At 32.1% G+C, this 17603-nt stretch overlaps 1 protein-coding gene, 1 long non-coding RNA gene and 1 pseudogene across 2 annotated transcripts; 2 read left to right on the top strand and 1 right to left on the bottom strand.

Annotated features, from left to right (window-relative positions):
- Window positions 1-873: 873 nt before the first annotated feature.
- Window positions 874-4154, top strand: LOC118032242 (NAC domain-containing protein 82-like; annotated as a pseudogene).
- A 1181-nt stretch (window positions 4155-5335) lies between these two features.
- LOC118032224 (uncharacterized) lies at window positions 5336-6471 on the bottom strand. The gene is made up of 3 exons (XR_012169791.1): window positions 6256-6471; window positions 6001-6063; window positions 5336-5784 (listed from the first exon to the last, which is right to left on the bottom strand). It is a non-coding gene; the product is annotated as an uncharacterized lncRNA (long non-coding RNA).
- Window positions 6472-13415: 6944 nt separating this feature from the next.
- Window positions 13416-17602, top strand: LOC118032221 (BTB/POZ domain-containing protein At2g13690-like). Its single transcript, XM_035036848.2, is given in 5 exon segments — window positions 13416-13740; window positions 13742-14000; window positions 14003-14133; window positions 14135-14350; window positions 16405-17602. Coding segments are annotated over 5 exon segments (1662 nt in total). The 5' UTR covers window positions 13416-13623; the 3' UTR covers window positions 17344-17602.
- Window position 17603: the final 1 nt, after the last annotated feature.

The following is a 17603-nucleotide window of genomic DNA, read 5'->3' as shown; positions in this document are numbered from 1 at the left end:
TTGCCTCAGCTGTCCACAATTAATTAAGAATGTTTATTTTGATCGTCAACAATATGATATCAACTTACTTTATTATTCCTTTTTATAATTATAATAAGCTTCTTGTTACTTTTTTTTTTAAAGTGATCAAAAGAAAAATATTATCTTGAATTAAAGTGAATAACTTTTTTAAAATCAAATCAAATAAAAATTTAATCTTGATATATAAAAAGTAATATGAATACACTTTTATTGTAAGAACTTGAATTGAAAGAATAAAAATATAAACATAGCATAGCAAAATGAAACATAAAATCGCTGGAAATGTGTGTATAAAGATAATATATAATGGTGAAACAATAAAAAATTATAAACGAAAAACCATTATGAAGTAAAATAATGTTACACACTAGCAAGTAGGACAACAGTTTTTTTCTTTTTTTAACAAAACATAATTTAATCTTGTAATTTTTTTTCTCTTTCTTTTTTTATTTATCTATTAGCAATAGCTTGAGTATTATAAATTTTTTTGACATGATATATTCATTATAAAAGAGATAAAGGAATATTCCAACAACTAGATATTGTATTTTGCGTGATGTAAAATATTTTTTAAAAAATATATTTAAATATTTTTTTTTATTTTTAATAACATTATTTTAAAAATATTAATTTAATATTTTTTATATTAAATATATTTTTTAAAACGCATCAAAACAGGCTGAAACACAACGCAAAACAGCCTAAAAAACAGCTGCTAAGGACGAGGTTTTATAAATATATATTATTAGTATCTCCCCCGTAAAGTCAAAATTAGTGAGGTAATCCAACCAATCACAAGTCACAGCATAAGGAAGGATTCTTAATCACGCCGTATTGCTAATTTAATCCCAAGCCCGCTCTCTCTCTCTCTCTCTCTCTCTCCACACATCCTCTCACTGTGTCTCAATAAAAGCCGACCGCTCCTTTCATTTGTTTCCCTCCTTTTTCACACATTATTGTTGTTGGCGCTCCACATTTCGGCGTCTTTCGCTCGCTCGTTATTGATCACAGCTCCTCTCTCTTCGGGTACGATTTCTAGGGCTTCTTCATCCTCTATTTACTTCTATTGGGTGTCCTTTTTTGTTTGATTTCTCGCTAGGGTTTGTAGCCTTTTGGGGTTTGATGATTTTGAGCTGTTTGATTGAAATTTTCTTCTTGTGTGTGCAATTTAGGGTTTTCTTTATTGGTTTTTGTTGTACTGAGGATCTGTGATTGTTTAGGTGTTAAAGATTGTGTTTTTTCGTGATGTGTTTTTTTTGGTGCGTGTGTGTTTTGGTTTAGGGTTTGATTTTGAAATCAACGTCTTGATTGTGCGATTTAGAGTTCTGTTTTTGATGGATTTTTGCTCTGTACGAGGTGTTGTGGTTCTTCAGATGTTGAGATTGTGTTTTTGCGTAATGTTCTTTTTTTTCTTCTGTTTTGTGGTTAATGTATTGGTTTGTGTAATTTAGAGTTTGATTTGAGTTGTGTTTTATCTTGATCTAGCTGAGAATTTGTTTTTTCTAAAACGGGTTTGTCTTTTATTATTGTTGTTGCTGTTTTTGTTGTTTGATCTCCAGCTGATTTTGATTGTTAATGTCACTATTGTGTGATTTAGGGTTTTTATTGGTCGTTTTTATTTTGTATATTTAGATATTGTGCTTGTGAAGTGACTTAAGGTTATGTTTTTCTACACTGGGTTGTCTCTGTGCTCTGAGTTTCAGCTGATTTTCAAACTATTTTATTGTTTGCTTGATTATTGTTTTGAGTTCCTTTGTGTGTGGTATTTTGCCTGTGACTTCATTGTTTTGCACGTTGTTTTTATCTGGTTTGTCTTGATTGGAATATAATCTGTCACGATTTGATATTTTGTTTTATACTTTTTTACTGGATTGGTGTGACTAATAGATTGTTTTATACAGGGTTTATATTGCACACCAAATGTCTTTAGATCTCTACAAGACAAAATCATCATTACTTAGGTGTGTTTTTGGGTTTATGAACCGGGGGAGGCTGTGGTGCTCTTGGAAGTTCTTATTCAGGCATTGGACTTGACCATTCAGCTCTTTGTTTTTCTTTTGACACAAGTGTGTCATTCTCACTGTTTTCAACTTTTAGATTCATTGTTTGTGCAAAAGACAAAAGGTGTTAGTGTTTTAGATTTTGCTACCTGCCTGGTAACTGCTCTTCTTCAGGCACCATTGGTAGCTGCTCCTGAAGGATCACACAGTGCATTGTGATTTGGGTTTTTTTTGTTTTTTTTTTTTCTCGCTTGCATTGACATTCTCTTGGATTTTCTCAATGGGGAAAAAAAGTTTATTGCCTCCTGGCTTTAGGTTCCATCCAACTGACGTGGAACTGGTTAAATATTATCTGAAGAGAAAACTGCTGGGGAAGAAACTCCATTTTCAAGCAATTGCGGAGGTTGAGATTTATAAATATGCTCCATGGGATCTTCCAGGTAAGTCTTGCTTGAGAACTGGGGATCTAAAATGGTACTTCTTTTGCCCTACAGAAAAGAAGTATGCTAGTGGGGTAAGAATGAAGCGTGCCACTGATATTGGGTATTGGAAAACCACTGGCAAGGATAGATCTATTCAGTACAAAAACGAGGTTGTGGGGATGATAAAAACTTTGGTTTTTCATACTGGTAGGGGACCTAAGGGGGACCGAACAGACTGGGTCATGTATGAATATAGACTTGAAGAAATAGAGTTGGCTGACAAAGGAATTGCTCAGGATGGTTATGTACTCTGTGTGATATTCAAGAAGGGACCTGGCCCAAAAAATGGTGCACAATATGGAGAACCGTTTAAGGAGGAAGAATGGATGATGATGATGATGATGATGATGATGTGGAGGAAGTGAATTTCCATAAAGCTATTTTGCCTACTGCCATGTATACACCAGCATTTATGTTGCCAAAGAACTCAAACATGTCCATTGCAATGAGCTCATATGTGCCAGAGAGCACATGCACTGGACTGCCTGTCTCATGTCCTTCCCAAACTCCAACAGCTTGCACAACCCTTCCTGTGGTTTCTAGCAATGATGCTGCTTCCACAGAAGATCATCAGGTTGTGCATGAGTACGTGAATGGTGGTGAAGCTGATTCTTCTGCAGGCATTTCAGCAACAGCTTATCAACAACCAAGTAACCCAAAAGGTTCCATCCTAGCAAGCTCTAGCTCATATGTGCCAGAAAATATGTGCTACCCTGCTTACATTCCTAGCATGGATGCTTCTCAAGTGGAAGCTCCTCAAATCATGGATAACGGTGGTGATCTTCTTTCACCACTGGCTATCTTCGACAATGACAATACTGAGGTGTGTTATATGTCCCTTTTAACTCAATGACACGCATGTAATTATTTGCTCTGATTTTGGTTTTGTGCTACACATGGTGGCAGTTGGAAATTGACTTGTGAATCTATCATGTAGATTGCTTCTTGTGTTTTAATCTGTCTAGTTCTTGGGACCTTGTTAACTATGTAAATAAATCTCGTTGATTTGTTTTGTTCTTGGGTTTTGCTTTGGGTAGTTATTAAGACATGGTTAATCAGTTGTAATGTACCCAATCATTTTCTTTCTTTCTGCTCAGGTTGTGCATGAATATATTACTCGTTATTTGCTGTTCCATGGCCGCTGTAATATCTGAAATCTAATATCCCTCGTCTTGGTTTTTCTTTGTTCTGTATAATACATTTATACTTCAGTTTGTTTTTTCTTTGCGATTTTATTGACTCTTTTGTCTAACAACTTCATTGAAATTTGATTTGGATTTACAGAATGGTGACTTTGGTGGGATTGCTGAGCCAGAGACTGACATATATCAGAACTTGGGAGACATTGCCTCTTCGGGAACTGGGGATTATATATCCAACTCCCAGTATTTGATGGATCCAACGCTCCTAGACAGTAATGTGGGCTTTTTGGAGCTGATGGATCTAGACACCCCACTCTATCATAGTTAATAAAAATGTAAATGATGTAATGTCTACTCTTTTTTCCAAAAAAATGTTCACCTGAGTTCGATAGAGTATTGATCCATTAATTCATACTTGTATGGCATGAATTGGTTTTAAATCATACTGTAAGTGATTATTTTAAACCTGTACCGATTTGATGAAATCTAAATTTGATTATTCTCTATAAGTTTTGACTGTTAACTTATAGCAGCCTTTTATTTTTCAGCAAGCTTGTTTTTAATAGTTGGTTGCTGAATGACTGATTTACAGAGGCCGAGTTGCCTTGATTCCAATAAACACTGGCCATGGAGAAATGAATTGAATTTCCTTTGTTTAATAAAAGGAAGGAAAGGAAAAGCAGGGAAAATAAATCCGACTTTTTCTCCCACAAATTTTCCCTCCAAATTTGAAGGAAATGAAAGGAAATAAAATAAAATTGGTAACAGTTTTGCAACTAAAACTCCAAGCACCACACCAAAACTTGTCACGTGTAAGAATTTTCCTACGTTCCTTTTTCAAAATAATTGTTTTCATGTATTTTTTGGCCTTTTAAATTTAGTGTTGGAAAAAAACAATCTAAATTGGTTATTTAATTGTAAAGCGTGTATCATTATACCTGAGATTTTTTTTTTTCCTTGTCTTTTGAAACCTTAGTTAGCAATAGAAAGTCGCAATATGTTTGCAGTAATGGATTTGTAAAGTAACAACTCTAAATTTACAACTTTGATTCGATTTTCACATAAATAAAAAATTGCAGTATAACCAGTTGGAAACATAAGCAATCAAATAGTCGACCCACTTAAAAAAAAATACAGGTCCATGAGCTGCTCCTGGCCCATATGTGTGGACTTTTTCTTAGGCCCAGTAACATGTATTGATGATTTCACCATGATTGATTAGAAAAAATAAAAATAAAAGGCTGTATAGTTTCATTTATCGTAGATCATCTAACAAGAGCACCGTGGAGTGCTATAGTGGATCCACGATGATTCTTTTAATTGTCCATGAGATACAGGAATGTTCTTTTAATTTTCACATCTTTAATCCTTGCAGTTTTTCATTTTGACATTTCAATCCTTAAACTTTATTCTTCTCATATTTTAGTCTCTTTAAGTGTTAAGAAGGGAGAGAGCTATCAAAAAGAGAGAAATAGTTGCAAAAAAAAAAAAGGAGAAAGAGATTTCACATTTTAACCACAAGAAATATCAATTTTATTATGAATCATCTTGCAGAGGAAAAATCAATAAAGATAGTTTTATTGATTAATGAGTGTTTTAAAAAGTAGACAAGCAGAACTAAGTTTTCAAGCCCATAAACATCAAAGCTTTTTCCCTGGAGCCTGGCCTTTTATGCAAGTCCAAGCACCTAAGCTTGACTATGCTTGACCCTTCCCTTCTTTTATATTTTTTAATGTTTTAAAATACTTTTTTAATGAAAAAATTACAATTATATTTAAAGAATATAATAGTGTACTTTTAGATAAAATTAATGACATTGTTAGTAAATAATTATATATGAAACTAATATGTATAATTTTTTCAATAAAATTTTAAATAAGAAAACAATCTAAATAAAAAAGAGGAGGTTGAGTGAATTGACTATGTATGGATAGGTGGCCGATAAAGGGAAAGGCAAAACTTGGATATTCATATTTACATGTCATATGAAAAGAGAATTAAAATCAATTAAAAAGGAGCAGATGCTATATCTCTTATTATCTCAGTCAGCTGCAGCTGCTCTAATTCTTCCACAAACTGCATTTCTCTGCTCATATCCATCATTCTGTCTCCATTTCGTCCTCCCACGGGCTCTAAACCCTACAATTACAATAATAACATATAATAATATCCATAGTTGACCCTACAATTCATACACGATAAATTAATAATAATTACTGAAAAATCATATACACCAATAAAAGTTACAGAAAATGTTAGGGCTTGCGTTCTTGTTATAATTATTCTGCAAAATGAAATGAAAAGCATGCAGATTGTAGATTATATAAATATGCACTTACTCAAGAGATTATTTACCTCTGTAAATATACTCAATGCTTCTTCTATGCTCCTCGTATTCACCACATACAGAGCTGCCTCCTGTGATAAAAAATTTAACCTAATTTTAGCATGCTTCGATTACCGAATATGAAATGACTCCACCCTCCCTAATCATCAATCCCACAAACATTCCAAACATAGAAGTGCTGCCTGTAGGGCTACAGTACCATCCAAGACCCTCTCCTTCATATATATATACCTAAACTAAGAAACATATAACATATGCCTTACTCTAGCAAATTGGATCTGATCCATGGTTAGAGTCCTTGGCTCACTTTCCATTGATGATTTTCTTTGAATCCTCACCATGGCTGTATCACCTTCCATCATTTAGAGAGAGAGAGAGAGAGAGAGAGAGAGAGATAGAGGTAGCGAATGAAGCTCTGTGAGCAAGGAGAGGGGGCCTGGAGGATATGGTATTCTTGTGCAATGTTGGACCTGCACGTACGTGAAAAAGAGCAGCGAAATCTTTATACAGGTGAGGTGATACGTGGCTAGGGTTAGCTGTTGCACCGCCTAAAGTAACTTCTCAATGTAGAACCATCAAGATCCGACCACGTGGCAAGCTAGGGATCGTTGATGGACACGTGTCAAGTGATCGTATCTCCGTCTCTGTTCAAGAAATCTTTTGGTCCCTATGTGTTCATGTTCCATAAGAGGATAGACTTGTAAGAGTTTGGTTTAGTTAGGTGTTCCTTATGGTACGGCAACCAATAAAAAAGGGCCACCTAATTGGTAGGTGCAAATTTGGTAAAGTTGGAAATCCTTCAACTGCAGAAAAGCAAAGTGCACGAACATAGTTTTTAGAAACATTGTTTTAATAAAAAATCAAAAGTCAAAAAGTTTTACCAGGAAACTCGTCGGTCCCGACATGTGTAAGACAGCTGAATTTTCTTTTATATATATATATATAACAGGGAGCAAGCGAAATAAATTTATTTTGGAGAATTAAATAGCTGTCTTGTAATAGCTGCTACAATAATTTTGAAAAGAAAGCTGCTGCAATGGTTTTTAAAAAAAGAGTTGTTGGATAACTAATATAATTAATCCAGGCAACTGTTACAGTGGTTTTAAACAAAAGAGCTGTTAAAGAATATATTCCTGGTAGTTTAAAAACTTAAAAACTATTATTGAAAATAAAAGATTCAGAAAAAAATAGGTGTTGCATGTAGAGTGGATAATTAAAGGGTTTTCTCTTACTCAACTTGATTTAATATGCATGAATTTACTATCCATTCTTTTTATTATTATTATCTCATATAAAATTAACTATATAAATATTAAATAAATGTGTTATCTTTTCAGAGTTGGATAGAAAAGTCTTTTAATATATATACTTTATAGAAAATTATATATTTTTAATATGAGATCAAAATCTTTTGGTTTAAATACTTCAACTTAAAATAAAATGATAATACATTTTTAACATGGAATAAATTTTTTTTGAAATAATCTTCATTATTTATAATATTAGGTATTGGGACATGTGTATTATGATGATTGGTGGGTTGAATATCAAGTGAGTGTTTGCGAGTATAATAATTTTTGTTTTTTTAATACATTTTAAAGGTATATTTGGTTTGAAAAAATATTAAAATAATAATTTTTTAATAATTTTAATATATTATAATAAAAAAATTAATGTATTTTAAATAAAAAAATATTTTTAAAAAAATATTTCTGTTGCGTTGCAATCTGCATTCCATCGCATTGGCAAGCAATGTTGTTCAGTGGTGTGGTGTGTTTGGAACCTCATGCACGTGAGGCACACCAAAATTATGGATTGAAGAGACGTGTTTGTGAAAAAATTGTGATGATAAAACTGGTTTCACCTGAGAAAAGACACACATAAGATCTTAGAATAAATAAATCTCTTCTTTGCCATTTTTAATCAATCATTTTAAAACATTTTGATCACTTCACATCACATAACCAATAATTATTTTTATCATGCCTACACAAAAAATTTGTATATCTTAAAATGTTTGTTATTTATAGTGAATTCATAAGATATTTTTGTCAATATTTTATGCATAAAATCCATTATCATTTGGAGACTAGTGGTTGCAGCACTTGGAGACAGTAATCATGGAGACCTGAAGACAATTGGTCGCTGGACTTGGGAATTAAAATCGATCACGAGAACCTAGCAATATAATGTAATGTAGATTAACATAGACTTTTCTATAACAAATTTATGGAAACCCTTTATCTTATATATGAGGTAACACATACAGAAGATTATTTCATGTTTGTTCATATTACATCTCCCCCTTAGTAAACTCTTGAAGTTACCATTTTAGATTATTTTTTTTTATCTTTTTATGAAAATATGGTCACGAGTTTAAAAAATAACAGATGATCACAAATATATCTCTTGGTATTTCTTTTAGATGCTTTTATTAGAGATTAATAACATAGTAGAGATTCTTTCTGTTTAGAAACATGGGTGATATTGTCTAGTCACATTAGCTTCTCCCATTCTAGTGTAATTTTTTCTCGATGATGAGTTTTGGGTCTATGTTAATTTTGCAAAACAAGTCTCGCATGGACGAGGCATACTCTAACGCTTAGATTAGTATTTGAATTTGTTTGATTAAGTGACAAGCATGTAAAAAATTAAGATAATTAAATAAGTGTTTTTTTTTTTGTTTGCTGAGAAGATATGTTAAGTGTAATGTTATTTAGATCAATCCCTCTTCTTTCTCTCAAAACTTCATAATATATAATTTTAAAAAATATCTAAAAAATATCTTGTGTAACTCACCGTAAAAACATGAAAGGTGACAATTTTCTTTCATGCTAATTTCCACCATGCACCTATATCTGAAGTCCTAATTGTACAAGTGTAAAATAAAAAAATGAAATAGAATAGAGAGAAAGGGAAAAAAGAGAAGGGCAGCTCATTTAAGCCATGACCCAATTAAGCTAAAATAGCACAGCACAACCGAGCTGAAAAATAAACACTCTGTTTATTTTTATATTTTAAAAATATTTTTTTTAAAAAATAATTTTTATTTTTATTTTTTTTTATTTTAAATTAATATTTTTTCAGTATTTTTAGATTATTTTGATGCGCTGATATTAAAATTAATTTTTTAAAAATAAAAAATATTATTTTAATATAAAATATTTAAAAAATTAAGTACAACCAAACTCTTAAACGGATATAGCTACTAACAAAACTTCAATATATAGTGATTTTTTTTACCTAACAGCTTACAACAGAACCAGTCAGTTGGAATTTGGGCCTTGAAATGTTTACCAACCAAAAAATTAGTTGGTGGCCTTTAAACAACTGACAGGGGGGGCAAAGATAAAGACAAATATTAATGGTTATGAATGTATTTAAAGAATACAATGTATATTCAATATCTGTGATAATTTCACTCCTATTATTTTTATTTTTTTTAACCAGAGACTGTCTCAGAATCTCTATTTTTCTTAACCGTGGAGACCATCGTAGGAACACTTATGTGAGAAGCTATTTAAAACTGTTTTTAAGAGTATTTTTATTTTAAAAATATCTTAAAATATTTTTTATTATTTTTCAAAACTTATTTATAACATCAACATGTTAAATTAATTGAAAATTATTAAAAAATAATTTTTAAAAAAAATCTAAAAAAAACACTTTTTAATAAAAAAAACAAACTCAGAGACAAACACCTGCCAAACTGGAGCTGTTCTTTCCAGTTGTCCCGTCGACATCATGCATGAATGGGTTTTAGGTCAGCTTTGGAGAGGACATAAGGGGAATCTGCAGAATCCTTTCCTTTTCATTTTGGATTTGACTGGTCGTGTCGTTTGCTTCCAGTCGTTGTTTCCCCTTTTGTGATTTAATCTGTCGGCCAAACATTAAAGAAATAGCTTAAAAAGAAAAAGAAAGAAATTTGGCCTCCTTCTCGGTAAACGTTACCGTATCAATATCATCGTTCCACTCCCTTACGTAAATTAAATCCTTAATTTATTCCCTAATTTATGTACATATCATCTCCAGACGGGGTCATGTAATTATCCATTTTTTTAAAAAAAAATTATTAATTTTATCCCAACTAGATTAGACGGTGTTAACTGAGTTACAATTCAATTAATTTCTAATAGGTAAAATATATCAAAATAATATTTTTTATTTTTTAAAAAATTATTTTTATAATTAATATATTCAAACGATCTAAAATATAAAAAAATAATTTTTTATAAAAAATTAAATTTATTAAAATTAACTTGCATTTCCAAACAAAACTTTAATATTAAAATCAATTCAAAATAAAACTTAACCCACGTGAACATGGATTTACTGTACTAACCCGCTCAATCGGATTGAATTTTAAAAAACTATTTCTCTGTTGAGTTTCGAAACAAAACTTTTATAGTCAGCAAAATCTCGTGAAACAACGAAATCTCTGGTCAAGAAAGGGCAAACAAGAGATTTAAAGACAAAAAAACGAAAAGGGTGAGGATACTTTTGGGTATGTCACATACATACGAAATTAGGTACTTGGCATTTAGCTTAGTTCATATCAATCTAATCATCTTATGCAATTATTACTTGGTGAGCACAAAACTCAGTCAAAGCTACTGTGTCTAATATTATGATGTAAATTATTTTTTTAAATGTATTAAAATAAATTTTTATTTTTACCTTTTGTATTAGCATATTAAAATATTAAAAAATAAAAGCTACTACACTTATTTTTTTAGCTATAATATCTTAGAGAAAGATGTGAAATTTGGATGCTTGTGAAGAAGCTTGAAAATGTTTTATTGATAATTATCTATCCTAGAAATTTCTCCTACTTGCTATTGATAATTAAACATATTATTATTATATCCAAACTGATTACGTATTTTTTTTCCACTTTTTTTGAAATATAAATCATTAGTGAAATCATGCTATTGATAATATTTTATTGATAATTATCTATCATAATATGTTTTATTGGTTAAATAGTTTTATTAAAAAGAAGAAAAAAAGTTAATTTGGTTTTTATAATATAAGAATAAGTGTACTTTTTATATGAACAGTATCAATACCGTCTTGACTCTCCCCTTAATTTTGTTAAAGAATGATGAACTCGACTAGACTTTTATTTTCTTACCAACCAAACACTATTTACTTTTAATATGTTAGAGTTAGATACACAAGGTAACTAAGGGTATTTTAGAATTCTAATACATTTTCATACAAAAATTTATGGAAATAACACAAGTTAGAAAAGCATTAAAAAAATAATATAGTTTGAAACTTTGAATGTTAAGAATAGAAGTTGAACAAATCCTTCATAAGATATAATAGTTGTTTTAAAAATTATATCTTTTTTAATTTAATTAATATATAAAAAAAATTAACCTAAAATTTTATAAAGATTCAGTGATTAAAAAATAAAATTCAACACCGGAAATACATTGAAACTTTGTTTTCAATATATCTAATATTGTTAGAAAAATCTTTACAAGAAGATTTTAACAATACATTGAAATATAATAAAACATAGTTGTAATTTGTTTGGGTCCTTTTCGGGGTTAATTACAATCTCATTTGTTGTTATTTTAAGGTGTAATCACAAGTTTAACGAGATAATCTATGTTGGTTATGTCTTGATGGTCGGGGTTATAAATTTTCCATATTAATTTAAGTTGACTATAACCATTTTTTTAGATTTTTTTTTTTTTACTCAAAATTATCCTTTTGTATTTAATGGTATGAAAACTAAGTTACAGTGATCATTATTTTTTAATTTTATATATCTATTATTGTTGCTTTTTTTTAATAATCTAATTAAAATAAAATCAATTTATTTAACATAATCATGTCTAGAACTCATGACGCGAATTCTTCTCCCTTATTTGAAATGTGTTTGCAGCACATGGACATCATTTTTTATGAAAAAAAAAAAAATCAGTCTTGTGGTATAGCGTGGATCCATAGCTCTAGCCACTCTATACTAAATCCTTCCTTTGTCAATTTTAAATAAACATCTTTTACAAGGATTACAATTCACCTAATTCATCATGTATTCTATTTAATTTGACCTGGTTAGGTCAGATTTTTATCCAACTTGACCAAGAGATAGATGTTCAAATGGGTGAGAGGTTTACCCAACCTGGTCTACCTGTTTTTTTAACCCTTTTATTTTATTTTATAGATGTGTAATTTTATTTTTGAAAACAATATACAAACATTTATCTTATTATTTACAAAGTATTTTATGATTTCATGCATGGATTTTAAATTTAAATTTTATTTTACATGTTTATGATTTATAAATAAAAATATATTTTGTTTTCTTAGAATTAGACTTTATCTTTTAATAATTAATTTAAAAAATAAAAAAATCAAGCCAGGTTAGGTACTCGGTGGGTACTCGTCAGGTAAAGAAAGTTTTCCTTCTAACTAATTGAATTGTTGCGAAGACATGTAATAAATTTAGATAATTTCAAAATTAAGCTACAACCCCTTCCTAGCCATTCATAGCCTACTGGACATACAAAGAGAATAAATTTTTTAACCATATAATAAATGGTTTAATAATAAGAATTTGAAAACTATATGATATATTTTTGTTGTCGTTTCAGGTTTAAGCTTTGTGGTTGCTAATATGATAATTACTAGAGGCTTATATGATTATTAACTTTAAAGCCTATAGAATTAGTCGAAATATACGTAAACTAACTCAAATATTCATATTAATAAGAAAAAAAAATAATTTTTTTTTCAATATTGAATCTAAATTTGAACTGAAGGAAGCTAAACCACCAAACTTACTATTAAGATGGTTAAAGTACAATAATCCATCAACAACCTTTTCTTAGTGTTCATGAACAAAAGTTCAGAAAAAAAGAGAACAAAACACTCTTTTTAGCTTATATCTTAATACCGTGTTTGTTTTTGCGATATGATGACGTTTTAAATTTTTTGAATGCTTTTTAGTGTTCTTGAACAAAAGTTAAGAGAAAAAGAAGAGAATGTTTTAAAAATAAAAACAACAAAATACTTTTGCTAGCTTATATCTCTGATTGTATTTATTTTTGTGGTTTAACTATTTTTTTAATTGTTTTTTGTTTTAAATTATTATTTTTGATATTTTAAATTTTTTTTGATCTTATAGTATTAATTTTTTTAAAAAAAAATAAAAAAAATTGTTTTAATATATATTTTTTAAGAAAACACGACCACCTTTCTTCTTATCCGCAGCCGACCAAAATAAAAAAAAAATCAAAAAATAAAAAAAAAGCCTACAGCTCATTCCCTCCCTCCTTAATCAAGCATCAATCAATCTTCGTTGAACCCACTTATCTTTCTCCTTTATCAACCTTTTCTTAATTCTACTTTGAACAAAAATAAAATTTATATATATTAAAAAAAAACAAAAAACACAAAAACTGGCATTGACAGAATATATTCAACCTTCGCCATTCCCAAGAACCAAACTAAAAACAAAAAAAAAATCTCTTTTTAAATAAATAAATAAATAAAAGTAATTGAAGGGCTGGAAACAGGTATCTTTCATAGACACCAATCCTTCTCTTCCTTCACTCCTCAATACTACCCTCTCTCTGTATGGCTTGACCCGGTCTATCACTCAGTACTGATTCATGGCCCAGTCCAATCACATAAGGCAATGCTCTACTTCCCACCCTCGTCGCCGGAGATCTTCTTGGTGTTGTTCCTTCGCTGTGCAGCCTTCAAGCCCAGAGAACCGTCCCTTCACAAAAACCCGCTTTCCGCAAGAACAAGAAACCCGATAGTTCGGTCTCTAAGCCTGGCCCCTACTCGGTCCCCAACTCACCCAAATCCGGGTTAAATTTCGTGGGTCGGATCGACCCGAGAAGAATGCTCTCTCCAGGCCGCGTCTCGCCTATTGATTCGGATCCTACTGCCGACACGACCCGAGATATCATACCCGACCCGTCACCTCAGGTGGATTTGAGCTCGAAATCGAGATCCGAATCCTTCCGGGGAAGGAGTGAGAGGAGTCGTTCTCGGATACTGGGTCAGATTCGGGTCGGGGCGTTTTTGATACGAGGCTGAATTTGAGAGGGAGGAATGGTGGGGGTTTAGTGTTGGAGCTGAATTCGGAGGTCTTGATTGCAAATTCAGAAGTTTTTTGCCGGTTTGATTTTCGAATATCGAAAAAAATTGGGGTCGAAATGTAATAGTAACGAGGATGGTGGTAATTTGTCAAGAAAGATTTGTAGAATTGAAGTGCCCGATGTGGAGAATTTGGGAATTTTTAGGGACACAATTGAGTTGATGTTTGAAGAGGATATTGCTAAAAGGTTACTCAAGATTGGGGCTTATAGAGCCATTGACATACTCGAGGTTAGTTGCTGCTGCTTCCTTTTCTTTTCTTTTTAATTTGAAGATTTTAGTTGGTTACTGTCTCTATTAACGCTGCAGGAGAATTTTTTTAAAGTTATTTTGATTTAGGGGCTTTGGATCACTTAAGTTTGTGTAGTTACAGGAATTGCTGTGAATAGTTGTGCTATGACTGTTTAACCTCAGTTATTTGTACATGACATGTGCTTGTGGTCAAGCGTAAGGATGCTTTGGAGACACTTGTGTATGTCATGCACGGATGGTTGAGATTGGACTGTCACATCAATTGCAAATGTTCAAAGCATTCTTCGCAGGCTTATATCTTAATCCTGCTTTGTATCGATGCAATACCATTGCTCTACAAGAGCTAGAATAGTACTATCCGATTTTAATTTAGAGTTATGGATAGGTTTAGGTAGCAGTTGGATAGGGGTTTTGAGCAGTCTTGACATCGTTGTCGTTGTTTGTGCATGACTTGAGTATATGAACTGGTGGGATTCCCAGGTGCATGCCCGTGTATGACACGGGCAATTGAGATTGAACAATCACATTGATTGCAACTGTTAACAGTTTCCTTTGTGTGCTTTCTGGAATACCTGATAATCTTGAATAGATGGTTAAGATAAACAGTGAGCTAAGTGCTCCTCAATTTTTTTCACTGCATAGAATTGTTCTCAAGGAATCAATGAACATTTTGGGAAGGCTTTGCAACAAGCGCATTATGAGTTCTGAGAAATAGCTCATGATATTATGGGGATAGAATTGTGGCCTAGGTTATAGATTTAGTTGACTTTTTGAACTGCAAGGCATAGCAAAATAATTTCTCAAACATACCTTTGTCTCTTGTTCAAGTACATTTTGTTCTATCATTCATTGTCTATTACTGGATGTGTTAAAGAGTAAACGGGGGAGAGGACCTTATTGACTGTCTACTTTGCAATTGACTTATAATTTATGGTGCCTTTGAACATGTCTTTTATCATATACTTTTGAATAGAAAAGAATTTGTAAATAATGTTACATAATCAAGTTGGAGAAACTTTTTTCTTAGCTTTAAATATTTTGCAGACAATTTGTTTTTAAGCATCGTGCTATGAGTTGGAAGAAAATGATCTATGCAACTGATCCCAATTAATCAGAGATTGAGATTCAGTATAATAGAGTTGACAATTACTCATTCCTCACTAAGACACAACACACACGTGCATGTATGCTTATAGACATGTACAACTCACTTTTTGCAAGGGACCCTACCTAATCCCTTCTTCATATTCTTCCATTTAGATGTACTTGATGGAAATTGAGCCTGTAATCATTTCTGAGGATTCTTGAAGTGTTTGTTTGGTATTATAGGAGCAATCACAATCTTTTCATCCTAATTGGAAAAGCATCAATATGAAACTTTTCCAATTTGAATGGGACAAAAAAACCCGAGTTTTTTGTCATTGCAACCACAATGTCATACACAAACAAAATTGTTTCTGCTCATCATTTTTATAACAGAAGAGTCGTCTTTAGAACCACTTCTGTGAAAAAATTTCTCATATAAAGCGATCAAAGAAAGATCAGTTGATGCATTTTTCTTTTTAACCTATTTTGGAGGTATTATTATTTAGGAGTTGAATTCATAGATTATGCTAGGTGGGATATCTTAAAATGGGTGATGTATTTGAGCATCGGCACAATGTCATTGGGGCTGCTAGATTTGAATAAAATAGCAAAAGGTTATCAACAAGATTCACATCTTGTAGTTTAATGGCTATCAACATTGTGTCAATGATCAAAGTGCTGAGTTGTAGCAAACACCCATTATTATGATCTTCAACTTCTTGTACTATGCTCTCCCCTTTTCTAGATTATTACACAGCCTGGCATTAGAAAAATGATTGCGCAAATTAATTAGCATAACATAGAAAAGTTTACAGTACAAGGGCTTAGATTTTGTCTGTTGTAGCCACATATTGAAGAAACTCAAATGAGGACGTGTTTTACTGACAGTCCCTTTGTCTTTGTCCATTTGCTTATTGATCTAACAAGATTTTTTGAAACTATTGCAGGTATCAGCTGGCATCATGTTTACTAAAGGTGTTTTGTCTTGTTTGAAATACCTTGAGGCTGTTCCTTGGACGGAGGAAGAAGAGGACAAACTTAGGAATCTATTTACAGTGTTTAAATTTGATGATACCACAGCTCGAGATATTTTGGCTAGACTCCACTTGCTTAGTTCAGAAGATTCTCAACAAAATCTAGCTAGGCAGCTTGTTTGGTCTATTACTACTTGTGCCGATGCCAACGCAAGAAATGAACTGAAGTCATTAGTTAAGGGTCTCCTTTGCAAAAGCTCAGTGTACGAGAAGGACCAACATGATCTCACCAAGGAGGATCTTTATGATGTTTGTCATTCCTGTTTAGGTTCGTTAGTCAGCCTCATGGAGGAAGCCTCTGATATCATACCCCAAGGGACAGTGATGAAAAAGGAAACGAGTAAGCCCTTGATTGGACGCATATCCAGACAGGTTGATAACATCATTTGGCTGCTGGAAATCCTCCTTGATCGTCAGATTGGTGAGGAGTTTGTGGGAATGTGGGCAGATCAAGTGGACTTGCTAAAAATGCATGAGAGTACATCTCCGATGATTAGATACGAGCTCAGCCGGGTTTCTGCAATTTTATTTATTGCAATGGGAACAAGAAAATTGCATTGCCGCTCAGAAGCAAGAGCACTGCTTCTCCAGGCATGGTTTGGCCCAATGCTACTGGACTTCGGTTGGCTACAGAGATGTAAAAAAGGTTTGGACATGAAAGCATTAGAAGAAGCCATGGGTCAGACACTCCTTACACTTCCTATGAAGCAGCAGTATATGTTGTTCACAGAATGGTTTGGGTATTTCTCCAAGCATGGTACTGAATGTCCCAATCTCAGCAAAGCCTTCCAGATCTGGTGGCGTCGTTCATTTCTCAGAGGGTCAGAAACTCATGCAATTGAATCCAGGTAATAGGTGTCTCTTGTCATTGCCTACCCCTATAACCTTTGTTGTCGTGTATGCTGAGGGGTTCTGAAAATTAGGAACTGAATAATGTAAATCTTTATGTAGAATCGTTGCAGTGGTGGTTAGAGCATTAAGTGACAAGATATTTTATTTTTTTTGCGAAATTTATTTTTAGCCTCATCCATTATAAATTATTTTGTGAAAAATATTTTCATGAGGAAAACATGAGTTATTTGAAGGAATATATTTTTCTATAATTTATATTT

Source organism: Populus alba, chromosome 5 (assembly GCF_005239225.2).
Source record: "Populus alba chromosome 5, ASM523922v2, whole genome shotgun sequence".
NCBI lineage: Eukaryota > Viridiplantae > Streptophyta > Magnoliopsida > Malpighiales > Salicaceae > Populus > Populus alba.
Note: the sequence above shows the minus strand (reverse complement) of the source record. Positions and strands in the feature narration are given on the sequence as shown.